Source organism: Trichomycterus rosablanca, chromosome 11, assembly GCF_030014385.1.
Source record: "Trichomycterus rosablanca isolate fTriRos1 chromosome 11, fTriRos1.hap1, whole genome shotgun sequence".
Lineage (NCBI taxonomy): Eukaryota > Metazoa > Chordata > Actinopteri > Siluriformes > Trichomycteridae > Trichomycterus > Trichomycterus rosablanca.
In genome coordinates this window covers 8292473-8309341 of record NC_085998.1, presented here as the reverse complement: position 1 = coordinate 8309341, position 16869 = coordinate 8292473, and the positions used below count along the sequence as shown (strand labels likewise).

At 37.6% G+C, this 16869-nt stretch overlaps 2 protein-coding genes across 2 annotated transcripts in view; both read left to right on the top strand.

Moving 5' to 3' along the window:
* The first annotated feature begins 1420 nt into the window (after positions 1-1420).
* dcun1d5 (DCN1, defective in cullin neddylation 1, domain containing 5 (S. cerevisiae)) lies at positions 1421-9502 on the top strand. Its single transcript, XM_063004413.1, has 11 exons — positions 1421-1508; positions 3068-3123; positions 4584-4626; positions 4708-4816; positions 5130-5221; positions 5694-5764; positions 6428-6519; positions 6601-6709; positions 6841-6945; positions 7841-7943; positions 9077-9502. The coding sequence occupies exons 4-11, from the start codon at positions 4746-4748 to the stop codon at positions 9130-9132; spliced, it is 699 nt and encodes a 232-aa protein (XP_062860483.1). The 5' UTR covers positions 1421-1508; positions 3068-3123; positions 4584-4626; positions 4708-4745; the 3' UTR covers positions 9133-9502.
* A 7235-nt stretch (positions 9503-16737) lies between these two features.
* Positions 16738-16869, top strand: part of capn5a (calpain 5a) — a 32435-nt gene continuing 32303 nt past the window's right edge. Inside the window, exon 1 of the mRNA XM_063005109.1 lies at positions 16738-16830. The gene's annotated coding sequence lies outside the window, so the exon portion shown is untranslated. The remainder of the gene's footprint in view (positions 16831-16869) is intronic.

The following is a 16869-nucleotide window of genomic DNA, read 5'->3' as shown; positions in this document are numbered from 1 at the left end:
GAGAAGGGGGCACTCCTAATTATTAAGTTCAAATGTTTCAAACACACCCAGCACTAATAGGTGTATAAAATCAATTATATAGGTTATACACTTCCAGCTTTAATAATTTATGGAAGGACTTCTCCAGTTCCAGTATGTCAGTGCCACTAAGCAAAAAGTGAGATCCATGGTTTGATGAGTTTGGTCTGTAAGTCTGCACAGAGCCCTGACTACAACCACATGAAACATCTTTTTTGAAGGATTGTAACATTGTGAGCCAGGGCTTTTCAACCAACATTAAAATCTCTAGAGTTAAGAAAAATAATGAGCTGTCATATAATGTACAGTGGTAGCCTATTAGGTAGGGCATGGGCTATCAAGTGAAAGGTTGAGAGTTCGAATCCCAGCTCTGCCATGCAGCCACTGTTGGGTCCAAGGACCCTTAACCCTTTCTGCTCCAGGGGTGCTGTACACTGGCTGACCCTGCGCTCTGACCCCAGCTTCCAAACAAGCTGGGAAATGCGAAGAAAGAATTTCGTTGTACTGTATACCTGTATATGTATATATGACGATTAAAGTCATTCTGTTTTATGCAGGTTAAACGAATATGTTTAAGTGATGTGGAACAAATAAGTAATGTGCAATGGTTTTAGGTTAGGGATCCTGGTTTGTGCAGCTCAAAAGTTTATCAAAACGATCTCTGTTTAAAACAATCGATATTTATCAAAACTATATGTTTCAACTCGGTGCTGTATCAACTGCTACCCTGACCAGTATATGGCAGTGGATATATATTGTAAGTAAATGAATTACAAGGCACATAATAATAATAATAATAAAAATAATAATAAAAGTAGTAGTAGTAGTAGTAGTAGTAGTAATAATAAAAATAATAAAAATAATAATAACAATAAAAATAATACTAGTAGTAATAATAATAATAATAATAAAATAATAATAATAATTAAAGTAGTAGTAGTAGTAGTAGTAATAATAATAATAATAATAAAAGTAGTAGTAATAATAATAATAATAATAAAAATAATTATTATAATAAAAGTAGTAGTAGTAGTAGTAATAATAAAAATAATAATAATAATAGTAATAATAATAATAATAATAATAACAATAATAATAATAAAAGTAGTAGTAGTAGTAGTAGTAGTAATAATAATAAAAGTAGTAGTAGTAATAATAATAACAATAATAATAATAATAATAATAATATTGCGGATTTATTTTTTGTTGTGTGGGATTAGTTATAATTATTGTTAGTATTTGATCAATACGTTATCAATATTATTAGTAGTATTATTATTGTTAGTGTTGTATATAAACTATGATGATGATTAAGATTATTATTATAATGATTAATATTAGTCGCCGTTAGGAACCTTTAATTTGAAGATGCCACTTTAGTTACAGTTATCTGAGCGGCTAACGTTGCTAACTTCAGTCAGACTGTGATTGTGCTGTTGTGAAAAGCAGTTGAACTTATTGATTTAGACTCTCCTAACGCTGACTTTCAGGTTTGTACAACGTTGTACTTTATAACGGTGTTTATAATAATACATACACTGATTGTATTAATGGGTTCCCTTTAAATTAAAGTGATTTTAATCGCTGTTTGTTTTTAATAGCTACCCGGCATTTGTGCTAGGTTAGCCTTGGTGCTAAGTTTAGCTGCTACAACACAAACTGACCTGAGCTCTTCTCATCTAACACACAGTTCTGATCATCTCAATTATTTATAATACTTTACATACTGTGTACACATGATATAATATAAATAACTCCCGATATTGATTGGGTTGGGTATTAAAATGCCAGATTTGTTTATTTGCAGGTGTGTGAGGGGGTTTGTTCATATTTGTTGATCTTTTGTATTGAGGGTCTGTTACACGACACAGAGCTGCTCGATACTGAACTGATTATCGCGATTATTATTCACAATATTAAAATAACGATTATCGTTTACAAGTATTTAGCGCATATAGATTCAGAATAATATAAAAATTAAGTATATTAGAGTAAACAGAAAACTGCATTCATGAATAATTCTACACCTGTATAATAAACCCATTAAACCTGGCAGTTAGTCACAATATTTTGCTGCTCCTTTGATAGTTGAACAGAATTTTAAAATGTGCTTTAATATGATTTAAATTTAACAAATGTGCCAAATTCCGACCTGTATCTGCCCTGATACTGAAACATAACACCATGACTTGGCATCAGTGGTTAATAAATGTGACCTATAATGCAAACAGTGACTTATATCATATAGAAGCTTTCTGGATCAGATTGGTGCACACTCGATTCAGAGTGTTGGCACTGCACCCACAGTGACCCTAATCAGGAGGATATTATTACTGCATGGAGAACAAGTCGTTGATTTGGATTTTGACAACACTGTAAACACTAAATTTATCACAGATTGTAGTTGGTACACCAGATATAGCACTTATTGAGCAAATGTGGGGCAGCATGGTGGCTCAGTGGGTAGCACTGTCGCCTCATAGCAAGAAGGTCCTGGGTTCGATCCCCAGGTGGGGCGTTCCGGGTCCTTTCTGTGTGGAGTTTGCATGTTCTCCCCGTGTCTGCGTGGGTTTCCTCCGGGCGCTCTGGTTTCCTCCCACAGTCCAAAAACATGCAAGTGAGGTGAAATGGAGATACAAAATTGTCCAACACTGTGCTTGACATTAAACTTGTGAACTTACTAACCTTGTGTAATGAGTAACTACCGTTTCTGAAGAGCTTTCTGGATCAGATTGGTGCACATTTGATTCAGAGTGTTGGTGGTAGTGTAAACTGAACAACACAATTAGCCTAGTATAATTATTATATTGTGATAACATTAGCTGTGTAAGGTATGGTTATAATTATAATATATAGTGTGCAGGATTAGTTCAGCAGTTAAGTGCCACTGTAAGTTCACGGAGGAGGGCACTTAACTCTTAATTGCTTGCATTATATATGGTCATAATTGTAAGTCTCTTTGGATAAAAGAGATCTACATTTGTAAATATAGATAATGTTAAGACCAAGAAATGTGTTTAACATGGGCTTTTCAATTTTTCTGTTAAAGGATAACGTTACGGACTGGAGGACCTAAAGAACGTGTCCCAAACACTGGACAGACTTGTAAGTCCCATGAGTATCTGTAGAATAATTTGTGGTGCCATGCTGTTCTAATAGTCACAATAATGGAGTATACAGACATTCTACATTCTAGAGTATTTTGTCTGGATTTGTTTTTTAAAAATATTTAATTTCTTTAAAAAATTAATTTATTCATTCATTTTTCCAAAGTAATGGGGTTGTGGTGAAATAGGAGATGCATTGAATAAGTGAAATTATAGTCCATGATTTAAACTCCTAAGAATCATACAGTGCTGTTTGATGACCAGATTAAATTACATAATAAATATATAGAAAATTCATACATTTTCAAAAATATTTTTATACAGTGCTTTAGCACAGCCCTAACTGTGTATTTATTCCTATTTACACCATTTTGCATTTTATGTAATAAAACTTACACATACAACAAGTAAACATAGGAACAAGAAGTACTGTATATACATATACACAATACACACATGTACTGTATGTGTGCCTAGAAAATCTTACATATAAAAAATACTGTGTATATGCCTAAAAGAAATGTAATCAGCTCATCCCATTTCATAAGAGAAACAATAATTTAAATCAGTTTAAATGTATTAAACATATTTATTTAATGGAGCATTTATTTGTTCATGGCATCTGGGTGCTGCAGTTCTACTGTATTTTTTTGTGCTTTTTAACTGTGGGTAAATAAATATGACACACAGATGCAGTGTCTGTGAGGAGGGCATGTTCTCCATGTTTTCCTCCCATCTCCTGTACTTTGCATTTAGATTAGTTGCTTTAAATGTGAGCAAGTAAAAAATATGCAAGGATATGTTTCTCTACCTTGGATATGTTTCCGTGTTGCTCAGTGGCGCAGGACCCACAGGGACCCTAATCACGATGATATTGTTACTGCATAAAGTGATTTTGATTTTGATTTCGAAAATACTGCAAACACTAAATTTATTAGATTCCTAGTTGGCACACCAGATCTTTGCACTTACTGAGTAAAAGCTTGGATGGTTCAGAACTTAATGCAGTTCTGCTGTCGGCCACTAGATGAGGCTAAAAGCATTGTTGGTGAAGCTAATGGATGTCCGCTGTCATTTTTATTTATTTATTTTTGAATAACCACAAACCAAAGATGGAAAATTGGAGTGGGGTAGTTGCAGGTTGAATTTAATGTGTTTACACCCAATTTAATACATTTAAATTCTCTCTCTGCTGCATACATCACATCCACTTAGAATGCAGTTAGATTTGTCAAAAGGCTATTTTGAAATGGAATGTGCTTTTTGTGTTGAAGCCAAAGATGAGCCTACTATAATAATTATTATTATTATAATACTTTTTCTGAAAAAATGTTTTCAGTTTGCACTTTAGGGTCACTTCAATTGCTTTGTGGAATCAGTAATTTTATTGATTTATTTTTAGAGCCCAGTAACGAATGCTGTAATTTAGTTATCATGTACTCTGTACTCTGTCTGCAGAATCTCGTGGACGTGAATGGACAGAGTGACCGAGTACACACGGGTACAGTTGCGTTGTTAATGGAACATGTCTGCTTTTCTTTCATATTTCTGTTCTCAGCAACGTTTTACCTTTCTGTTTTAGATTCTGTGAGACTTAATCACCCCTTTGGAAACCCCGTTATGCCTGTAAAAAAGAAAAGAAAGTCCTCTGGTTCAGAAGACCCCAGCATCCGGAAGTGCAAAATTACCAGGTAGGCTGTTTGACCCTTTAAGGTATCTTTACTGTGCTGTGAAAAAGCCATTGAGTGTTGCAAACAGATGTTCATACCCTGTCACTCACCCCCAGTAATCCACAGAGCTCTTTCCCCCAGTGTCAGGTGTTGATATGATTTGTGTTTGGCAGGGACTGCAGTAGGGACGTGTGTGTGGGTCTGTGGGTCTGAGTTGACCTGTGTGCATTTGTGTGAGTGTTTCTCCTCTGTGTGCATGTCTGTGCCTGTGTGATTGTATTTGATTGATTGATCAGACTCATTTGTTTACTTCTCTCTTCTTGACCTGTTCCAGCTACTGTAGAACCCAGACTCCAGGAAGACTGATAAACCCTGAAGATCAGTTCTCCAGCAAAAAGTGCCTCGCATGGTTTTATGAGTATGCAGGTATTCATCTTTCCTTATTTGCTTTTACATGATACCTTACACATTCACACCATATGGTCAAAAATATGTGGACACCCCTCTTAATACTGAGATCAGATGTTTCAGCATCCTCATTGCTAAGGTGTATATAGAATAAAAAACTCTGTAGTTTGACCTGTTTGACTTCAGTCGTCTGCATAGATCCCCACCTTGTGCCAATTAAACACCTGTGGGATGCTCAAATGCTATTTTGACTGAACAAATCTTGAAAAGTAACCTCAAAAGTAAGGGAACTATGTTAATGTCCATGATTTTGGAATTAAATATTTTGGAAAAAAATCTTATAGATAAGATACTTTATTGATCCTTTGCAGGGAATTTCTTAAGCGTCCACATACATTTGGCCTTGTAGTGGATAATATTGGTTTATAAATTTGTATAAAGGCTCTGTTTGTGGAAGTTTGCCTTTAAGTCTTTTTCTTTTTTCTGTCAGGGCAAGATGATGTGGTAGGACCAGAGGGTATGGAGAAATTCTGTGAAGATATCGGAGTAGAGCCAGAGAATGTAAGGATGTTTTGTAATGCTTACAAACATTAGAACCATCTGGATTAAAGTCTGGTTACACCAGGCATTTTTAGACATCTTCTGGGCCTTTTAGCCATAAATGTGTTACCATGTTTATATTTTAGCTATTCTTGTGCACAGTGTCAAAAGTGCGTTATCTCACTACCATTGAGATCTGGGGTTTGATTCTTGGCGGTGCTATCAGCTGGTTGGGCATCTGCATGGACATGATTGGCTGTGTCTGTGTGGAGGGGGGCCGAAACAGCCTAACCAATGGGAGATGCTTTTGTCAGTACATTCTTAGTGCCGGTTCCAAGACCAAAAAAAATAGGATTGTTGCTTCAGGAAAGACATCTGGTGTAAAAGCATGTACTTGGACCAGAATGATCTGCGGTGGTGACATTTAATTATGGGAGCAGCCAAAAAGCTCAGAAAGCAGAAACCTAAAATACTTTTAAACACTAATCCATCTTTTTTCAGGCTTCTGTTTAACTGCAAACCGTAGCTAAATTTTTTTACCAGATAAACTGTAGTGCTTTGTGCTGACTCGAAATAGCACACCTTCAGAGCTCAACATAGCAGTTTCATATCGTATCTGGTCTAACCAGGCCTGCGTTTCTAAATATAATACTTTGACTTGTGTATTTTTTTCTTTTTTTCTAGATTGTCATGTTAGTCTTAGCGTGGAAATTAGAAGCACCAAATATGGGATTTTTTACTAAAGAAGAGTGGCTGAAGGGAATGAGCTCACTGCAGTAAGAGAAACCTCAGTAGTTTAATGCTAGACTTGTAGATTCGGCTTCATTTTAACATTTGCTTTCTTCTCACCGAACCAGATGTGACTGCACCGAGCGGTTACAAGGGAAGCTCGACTACCTGCGCTCTCAACTCAACGATGCAACCGCGTTCAGGAACATTTACAGATATGCCTTCGACTTTGCCAGGGTAAGATTTAGATTTCATGTTGTGTATGTGTAGGGTCATTAAACACAAATTAAATTTGTTATTATATAGAGAGTATACGCTCAGACACTGTTTTTAAAGATATTCCTGATTGTTTTGCTCTGTGTGTCTAGGATAAAGATCAGCGTAGTCTAGACATGGACACTGCTAAATCAATGTTGGCGTTGATTCTTGGAAGAACGTGGCCCCTGTTTCCTGTCTTTCATCAGTTTTTGGAGGTTTGTATGTATTGTATTTCTTTGGTGTAGAGAGTTCTGTAATGTCATCATGCTGTGCAAGGAAAAATCTCCTCTTAGCCCATTTTGAAGCAGTGGCTTCTTTCTTGCACAGTAGCCTCTAAGCCCATAGCAATGTAAAGCCTGTTGGACCAAGGTCAGGGTCACCAACATTCCAGCAGACTCTAATTTGTGTCAGACCTGTTTTTGACTGGTTTTTTAATTACTTTCTTATAATCACTTGAGGTTTCTTTTACCAACCCTGACAAGACCATGGTTCCATGTACTCTTTGTTTGTGGCAGTCAAACTAGCCCTATTTATATAGGATCAGAGAAGTCCCCAGATGAGTCAGTCCTAATTGCTAACCAGTAATTATGAAGCCATGATACAAAAAGAAATAACATTTAAAAACCTATTACTCCCCCAAATTAATAGTCTATAAAACAAATTAAAGCTTGTATATTTTGAACCCAGAAGATCTCCAGGAAAGCAAGCAGGTGATTTTATAATTTCCTAAGCAGACAGGGCAGCTCAGGTGGTGCAGTGGTAAAACACACTAGACCCCTACCGCTGAGACCTGGGTTGTAAATCTCAGCAGTGCTATCAACTAGTCAGACATCTACACAGACATGACCGGCTATGTCTAAGAACGGGGTGCCAGTGTGCCGGTCCCAAGCCTGAATGCAAAAAGTAAGTAGGGTTGTGTCAGGAAGCACATCCATTGTAAAAACTGAGCCAAATCATGTATGCATACCAAAATGATTAGCTGTGGTGACCCATAAAAATACAGAAGCAGACAGAATTAAGTGTAGCTTAATCTTGAGTCCAGGGTTTTACAAGTCTTGGAACATTTAGTTAAACTTGTTTTTAGACTGCTGTTCTTTTCCCTTCTTTCAGCAATCCAAATATAAGGTGATGAACAAGGACCAGTGGTACAACGTGTTAGAGTTCAGCCGCACTGTAAACTCAGACCTCACTAACTATGATGAGGACGGAGCCTGTAAGTTCAACACACTTCATGTACAATTGGTTATCAGTCACTCATTGAATGCTATGAACTGTCTATTTTGACTTATATGCATGTTTTTGACCAGACATGGTGCTTCCTGTTTTGCTTGGAGAGTTTATTTTCTGATAAGAATCTGTTTTCTTATGGTGCCAGCATCCTTTATGTACCATTTATCAAGGTCCAAGTGAGCTGTCTTATGCCTTTTACTTAAGAGTGGCTTCCATTGTGCCACCCAGCCATGAAGGCGGGGTTTATGGGGTGCTGCAGTTACGGTTGTCCATTTCACAGATGCACTCCAAGAGGGATGTAACGATACACTCTACCCACAATGCGATGCGATTCACGATACTGGGTTCACGATACGATTTTTTTCTCTAGATTTTTTTAAAACTGAAATTGAGGACAAATTATGACAGTTTCCTTTTATAATTTCTCTTAAAAAAATAAAATAAAATACTGTATTTGTGCTTATCTATTATTTAATTAAATAATGAATGCCCTTTTATTTCTGAGGTAGGTTCAAACTATGCAAAACAATTTTAAATTAAGCCCAAATAGACAGAAAACCCTCGAATCTGGCAACCAGGCAATAGCGCCAGTGACGTCAACCAGGCGAGGTGTATAGTGCCAGTGCCCCCTGCTGTTTAAAGTGAATATCGATTCATTTTACACGTCAAATCGATTTGAATCGTGGAATTTTTGAATCGTTACATGCCTACACTCCAATATCTTGTGTAAAGCATTTCCAGAAGTTACCAGAGTTGAGGCTGTTATAGCTGCTAAGGGTTTCCAACTCTCTATTAGTACCCTTGGTCTTGGAATAAGACCTCAGCTTAGGACAGAGACATCTGCAGTTCACAAGTTTTCTAAGATTTATTGTGATTTCACTGGAAAAATTTGAGCAGACTGGCCACTGCTGGGTTGACTGCCCACTGTTTAAAATTTTCAAGTGAGAGATAATGGGTCTCGCTGTGGTTCAGTGGAGACACACATCCGTGGTGCCCATGCTTTTGGAACAGGATGCTCAACTAGCTTATAGTCAGATGTCCACCTACAGGATATGTCAGCCAGCGCTGCATTTACCAGCCACTCTTTTACTAACCTCCTGTCTTCTTCTCCATCAGGGCCGGTGATGCTGGACGAGTTTGTGGAGTGGTATAAAGCCAGACTGACTTCATAGCGCCACCTGACCACACGTGTAAAATATAAGGGCAAAGAGAGCAAAGCACATCAATGGAAGCCGTTCCCTCATCATCACCAGTCCAAAACATCACACACGCGCACACACACACAACCAGGACTGCCATCACGCTTGTTGAGTTGCAGGTGGATCCGTCGCTACCCACAGACTTTCACAGTGTTAATTTACTTTTAAAAAGGAAACCATCAGATCAGGAGGGAACTGATTTCATGTGTGTTACATCTTTCACAGCAGTTTTATTGCCAGTGTTGTATGGTCTGGTGGAGAGAAGTCATTTGTTCATGTAATATTTTTGTTTTACCTTGTTTATAGTGTTTTCAAAAGAAAATAAAGCAATTGTATGGAATTACACATTTGTGTGATATGGATGATCTTCCATATTGGGGCATTTAAATTAGCCCTTTTTATTTTTGAGTGGTACGGCAGTCCTCATTTAGGGGTGCTCGGGTTGCACAGCGGAAATTTACGGTAACCCACTACTGCTGAGAGCCTGTTTTAAATCTTAGTGGTGCTATCAGCCTTTCGGGCATCTGTATGGACATAATAGGCTAATGTCCGAGGGAGGAGGATGGCTAAAACAGCCTACCCATTGTGATGTGCACTTGTCCCAAGCCTGGATAAAAACAGGAGAGATGCATCTGGAAGGGTCTCTGGTAAAAACTGTTCCAAGTCAGGGATGCACCACAGATCCGCTTTGGCGACCCCTTAATACAGGACAGTCAGAAAAAAACAGCAGTAGTCATTTAATGCTGTGAAAAAGTAATTGCCTCCCTCGTTTGCTTCTTTAATTGCATGCTCGTCAGTCTGAATGGTTTAATTTTCTTTTTAACCAAACATTACATAAAGGTGGGACCGCTAGCTCGCCACTGCCGAGATCTGTGTTCAGATCTCAGTGCTGCTATCTTCCAGTCAGGGATCTACACAGACATGTCACTTTCTGTAACTAGTTTTTTGTCCTTGACATCACTGTGGAGGATTGTTTTGTCTATTCAGAAGAATGGCATTTTTGACTGGGTTCAAGTCAGGACTTTGTGTAGGCCACTCGAAACAGCAGTTATTTTAGGGATTAAAATACAGGCTGAGTAACCCATCTTACATACAGAGTAACTTTCATTCCCTGGGGAATGTCTGATAGTGGAATTTATTGTTCCTTCTCAAACGGCAAGTTGTCCAGGTCCTGAACCAGCAGCAAAAAACTAAGTTTCATCTTTAACTGTGAGTATGAGCTTACCACTAAATGCTTTATTTGTATTGTGCGAGTCATGAACACTGACCACATCTTAGGAAACATCAGCGATTCTTTACACGATTTTTAAGATTTATTGTGACTTCCTTGGATGAATTGTCACTGTCAGAGAAATTATAGCTCCTGGGTTGATTCACTGTGATTTGTTGGGAGTGTTTTGTAATAATTTCCAAACTGATATATCTTGTGGGATCAAAGTTACACAAATAAAAGCATGAAGCAAAATGTTGCCCAGTTTGCCTTAGATAATAATCACATCAACTCTGGACTACACACTTGTGTATCAAACAGGGCTTCATGGCAACAGGCTAATAATGCCTGTTAAAATATTGGATGAAAGACAGTATGGGTCTGAAATGTACCCTGCTCATGTCACTTTCTTTTTCATAGTCTGATCAAGTGTGCACCTCAAATTACATGACTTATACTGTCCAATAAATTAATTATGTAGTTATTTTAACTAATAAGTAAATTGTTCGCTGAAGCTGAAACATGGTCAGCAGAGTGATATAGGTATAGTGAAAAAACAAACTTTATCTAAAATAACAGTAAAGCCGGCTGCATGATCAGAACTACCTGTTGAATAAATAGGTAGTTTCAGAGACTTGCTGATGTTTTAGTGATCTATAAGTTGACATCCACAACCTGTTAGCTATATTATTCACAGCTCCGTATAAGAGAGCACCAAACACCAATTGTGTTGGCTGATCAATTTTTTTGGATAAGAAAACAATTCATCACTTAGCTTAAATTTAAATAAAAGTCTATGAAACATCCAGACTGGGTTCAAGTTAAGCTAGAAGGTTTATCTGGTTCACCCGAGTCTGAGCTGGTGGAGAAATCAGGATATTCCGCTTGGTTCATGATGTTCTGGAGTCTAGTAAGTGACATGACCCTCTGTCTGGGTGTAGGTTCAATCTCAGATTCTTTAACGTGGCTGTATGGGTTTCCTTCTTCATCGTAGTTGTACAGTTTAATAACTCTGCTCACTCGTTTCGCTTGCTTGCGAGTAATTTCTGCCTCCTGCTCATGTCCTCCTTCATCCGTTTGCTTATCTGATTCATCATCAGCTTCTCTGTTTGACCTGTCATTTATCTCAAGTTCGATTTCAGTAAATCCATCTTGGTCTGGATTTGTCTTGCTGTTAGCAGGAGTCTCGATGGACTCTGGCGACTTTGAAAAGTCCACAGTGTCCTCAGAGTGAAGGTTCCTTCTAAAAAACACCTTTAATTGTGATGGTTTATTTATATTCTCTTTTTGATCTGTGGTGCTGTCTTGATGAGCATTTTTATTACACATTCTGTCTCTTGTTCTCTTCAGACACTTGATGACATACGGCTGGCTGAACGCACCGAGTGTAAATGCTGCTATAAAAGTCACCAAAACTGATGATGATACAGCTGCAGCAAAATGCTGGTCTGAAACACCAGCAGACGCCTCATTCTCTGTGGCCTTCCTCATCCTGGTCCTCACCATCTTGTGGCTGTTTTTGTTTTCTATGTTGACCCGATATGGAATGACTGTAGTTGTTGTACTTCTGCTGTCCAAAAGGTGGCACTGATAAAGTCCAGAATGGCTTGCAGTAGCTTTTCTGATTCTTAGATTTCCATTAACTATCTGAATAGGGTCAGTGTTGCTAAGCTTTTGGTCTCTAATTGACCCAAAAGGTGTCTGCCACCACCTGACCAAACCTACAGAGTAAACAATAACAACAAATAGGTTAGCTGAATATTTTACATATAATATTAATGTTTGTTAACATTTTAATTATTGAGAAAAGTCAAAAATGCTTTCCCATTTATCATCTTTAAAAAATACTACATTATATTAATAAATATGTAAATTAGAAACACCCAAATGTTTTTTTGTTCTTTTTTGCCTTCACTAAATAGCATGCTAGCTTGGTAAATAAATGCTAACTAACCAGTGTTGGTATTTTTCTCATAGTTTGATATGTAAGTTTTAGTACCTGAATCTAGGTTTAAAAAATAATATTGTTGCCATTGTATTTAATAGCAGCCAAACATGTAATGATAAACTATAATAACCATAATTTCATGTACATGAAGTTAGCAGAAAGCTAAACAGGTCCAATTATGTTTGACTATTTTTAATAGCAGAAAATAAACATACAACATTAAAAAAACTGCAGTTTGTTTCTCCTTATAGCCATAAAGAAAATAAGAACATGAACCTATGATACTGTGCCTCTATCAGGTGGAGAAAATAGAATCAGTGTGGCAGCATTAGCTAGAAGATGCATGATAAATCAGTCCAAAGACAATATAGAGAATAGAGCCGAGTTCTTACTGTGCTTAACACTGACACAATGACAACATTGGTCCACTTCAATTCATTTTCTTAAATGATTGGAAGGAAATAAATATTTCATTTTCCTGAAATATTTTCATTTTCCGCTTTATCGGTCAGGGTTGCTGCAGTTCTGGTTTCTCAGGAAACACTGAGTGCAAGGCAGGAATACTCCAGACAGTTTAATAATGCTTTTGCCATCAACCTACAAACATAGCCAATCATGTCTGTGTAGATGCACAGCTGGCCGATAGCACTGCTGAGATCCGGGTTTGGACCTCAGCTTTGGTGGGCTTGTGTAATAGGCCACTCTAAATACACAGCTTAGTTACAATCACAGCTTTACAGGTGAACCTGCTGGACTTGTTTTGAATTCACAGCATGTATTAGCTGTAGAAAAGAACGTTGATATTTGGAATTTCAAAGTAATATGAGGCAACTAACAAATGTCCAATACATTCTAATAGTGGGTGCCCAAATTACAGGTGCATCAGTCACAAAAAATGAAAAAAATATTTAATTTAATTTAAATGTAGTTTCAAGGTAAACAGGCTCAAATGTCATAAAAATGTGGACAAACATGAACAAACACTGGCTGTAAGAGGAATTTCACTTACAAACTGTTGGCAGCATATATCTGATTCAGACCATATACTATAATTTATTTTATACACCTGATGAATAATATTGTGTAAATTCTTCATCTTAAACAATCATTGTACAGCAAATGTACTATTTACCTTCACTCGTTTTATTTCTGCATTGTAGTTCTGTAGCTCCTCCTAATAGAACATCAACATTAAGTTCAGGCTTCACCTGCAGTGAATCACGGCTCGGTGCGTCAGCAGATCCAACAGATGTTTGAACGCTCCAAAGTGGGAGAAACATCATTAATAGCTTCAGCTCCATGTTAAATCTGAATCAATGTGCAATACCGTAATGTTAATTACAAATCTGGTATATATCAAAATGTAATTCTCAAAAGTCACATCTGTAATCACTTAAACTAGTTATTTAAATCTTCATATTAATGGGCCAGTTACTAAAACACTTAAATAATCCCCATATCCAACCCATTTATTTTAACAGCAGTTGTAAGGTCAGGCACTACTATTGGACTAGAAGCTTGTAATTATCATTTCAATTTAATACTTAGAATGTGTTCAGCAGGGTTAAGGTCAGGGCTCTGTGAATGCCACAAGGTTCCTCCTCACCAAACTTGTCAAACCATGTTTTTATAGACCTTGCTTTGTGCACAAGGGCACAGTCATGCTGGAACATCAGATGAAAACATATAATTTCTTTCATATGATTGATTTTATACACAATTAGACAACGGGTGTAACAATAAGCATGCCTAAATACAATAATTAGAATGGTTGTTTAGACACTTTTGGCTATTACAGTGGATCTCTTTTTCCTCCAGTGTTTTGATGTCATTTTTGACAGTCTGTCTCTTATTTTTTGGTGCTCATCTCTCATCTATATTGGTAGTCCATAAACAAATGTTTTATGTCAAAGTTTATGATTTCTTATTCTATGTTTTTTCTTCATCTCCCTCCTCATCCAAATCTTTTAATAGCTTTAGAACGTTGAGTTCTTGCTTATTACCTCAGTTTAACCTTTTTATTATTTTATGTGCAATGACACCTTAAAATACACAGTCAGACAGTCCCACACTATCTGGACAGCCTTCCTGTGTATGGTTTAAGTTTCTTTTACAGCAAGTCTAGGATTAGTACTAATCTTGGTCTCGAAAAGCAGTTAGAATTTAGAACGTTCACCAGGCCAACTAAAACTATTTCTCTGCATTTTTCAGCAATAGTTTTAACGTTTCTCATTTTGCTTGTTGATATTTTTTGGTAAATGTAATTAAGTCTTACCTCTGTAGAGCAGCATTAAACAGTCTATTCACTGAAGAAGGTTTAGTTTTGTTGCAGGATGTGTCGTTTCTATAAAAGGAGTAAAGTACAAATCTCACATGATACCTTAAATTCCATCTCGTGCTTCACGATTAAACATTAACATTTTGCCAATTCAGAGGAAAAAGGAATGGTACTTGATTGATACAGGAATGGTAAATACTAGTTAGTGTTTCTATAAAGCTTATTAATTATTATTATTATTATTATTATTATTATTGATTACTAAGCTCTTCACAGAAATGGTTTGGTGAGACAGGTACACCCATAGAGCATCTGATGTTGAAGCCGAAGGACTTAATTCAAAACACAGGTTGTTTTCTGTTGAACCAGACTTCAACCTCTTGGGATTTTTACTTGGACTCATCTCAGTCAGTGCCATTCCAAACAAGTCTGCTAAACTAATCCTAATATGCTTTCATTTTCTAGCTGACTGCAGCTATCATCACTAAGACATTCAGATATTGAAAATAAATGCCACATGTGGGTTTAGAGGCACAATCTGGGTAGATCTGAACCTTAAAATAAATTGTTCATATCGCACTTCCTACTCAGTAAAAATGGTTTCATTTAACAGACATTAGCCTACTAGAGTAAGTAAACACACAACAAACTCAGATGTCCACATACTTTTGGCTATGTAGTGTAGGTTAAATGTGATGTGCTTAGTGATTTAGCTTGTTAACCACAGTGATTAGCCTACCCTTAGATGTCAGTATTGCTTTTTACATTAGCTAAAATGCTTGTTTGCAATACCACCAGCCAGCATTTCGGTCAGACGTGAGCCCCACCAACTCCACCCAACTACTTATCTCTAACTCAATGTGTCTGCTGTTAGCCGAGGCACAAGTTATCCCAGGTTCTACCTCTAGAATACACCCCCCACCTCCCCAGACATAGCCAATCATGTATGTATGTAGATCCCAGCAGTAGTGGGCTAGAGTAATAGACTGCTGTGCCACCAGTCCACCCTAAACATTCATCATTAATAGGATATTTTATTTTCCTATGTAGTCACATAAAATGGTCCCATGAACTGTGACAGGGCATTTTATTTTATAGGGGTAGCTGCAGCTTAGTGGTCAAGGTACTGGACTAGTAATCAAAAGGTTGCCAGTTCAAGCCCCACCACTGCAAGGTTGCTACTGTTGGGCCCTTAAGCAAGGCCCTTAACCCTTAATTGATTAGATTGTATACTGTTACATATGTAAGTCACTTTGGATAAAAGTGTCTGCTAAATGTCAAAAATGCAAATGTATTAATTTCAATTAACCTGACTGAATGTCTTTAGACTGTGGGAAGAAACTGGAGCGCCAGAGGTAACCCATGCAGACATGGGGGAGAACATGCAAACCACACAGAAAAGACCCAGACCACTCCACCTAAAAATTAAACTCAGGACCTTTATGCTGTGAGGCGACAGTGCTACCCACTGAGCCACGCTGTGGAGCATCATGTCTCATCTGCTTGTCAAAAACAGCAGAAAAGGAAAGTACATTTACATTTTCGGGATTTAGCAGACGCCTTTATCCAAAGCGACTTACATTAGTACTGTGACAGTATATTGTCTAAGCAATTGAGGGTTAAGGGCATTGCTCAAGGCCCAACAGCAGCAATCTGGCAGTGGTGGGTCTTGAACCAGCAACCCTCTGATTACTAGTCCAGTACCTTAACCTCTATGCTACAACTGCCAAATTAAGAATAGAGAAAAGAATTTTCCATTGAAGAATTGTACCATTAAAGAGACATTTAAACTAATATAGACAATGACAATGTATGGCCTGGCCTGAGGTGGTGTGGTGGGGTCTAATGTAATATGTTTTGGGGCCAAAAATCCATGGCAGTGCCTCTGTAAAACTAATCCACTGCCCCTCTTTCTGTTTATTTTACATCCTTTTATATCCGACCGTCACTGTAAGGCAAATTTAACGCGGGTGCCTTCTAACCAATAGGAGCAGGGAAGACCGCGTGTGGGCGTGTGCCCCCAAAAGTGCCCCCCCCCCACACACACACACACACACTTACACACACACACACACACACGAACGAACGAACGAGCGCTCTCACGCAAACACACACACACACACACACACACACACAACCAAACAAGCACACACTAAACAGGACTGTACTACACTGTAAACTTCACACTCCGTCACCAGTCCCGGGGGATCCGGAGCTGATATAGACACGGTGCAGGTAAATATTAAACTAGTTTGCACACATTGTGAGCAGCTT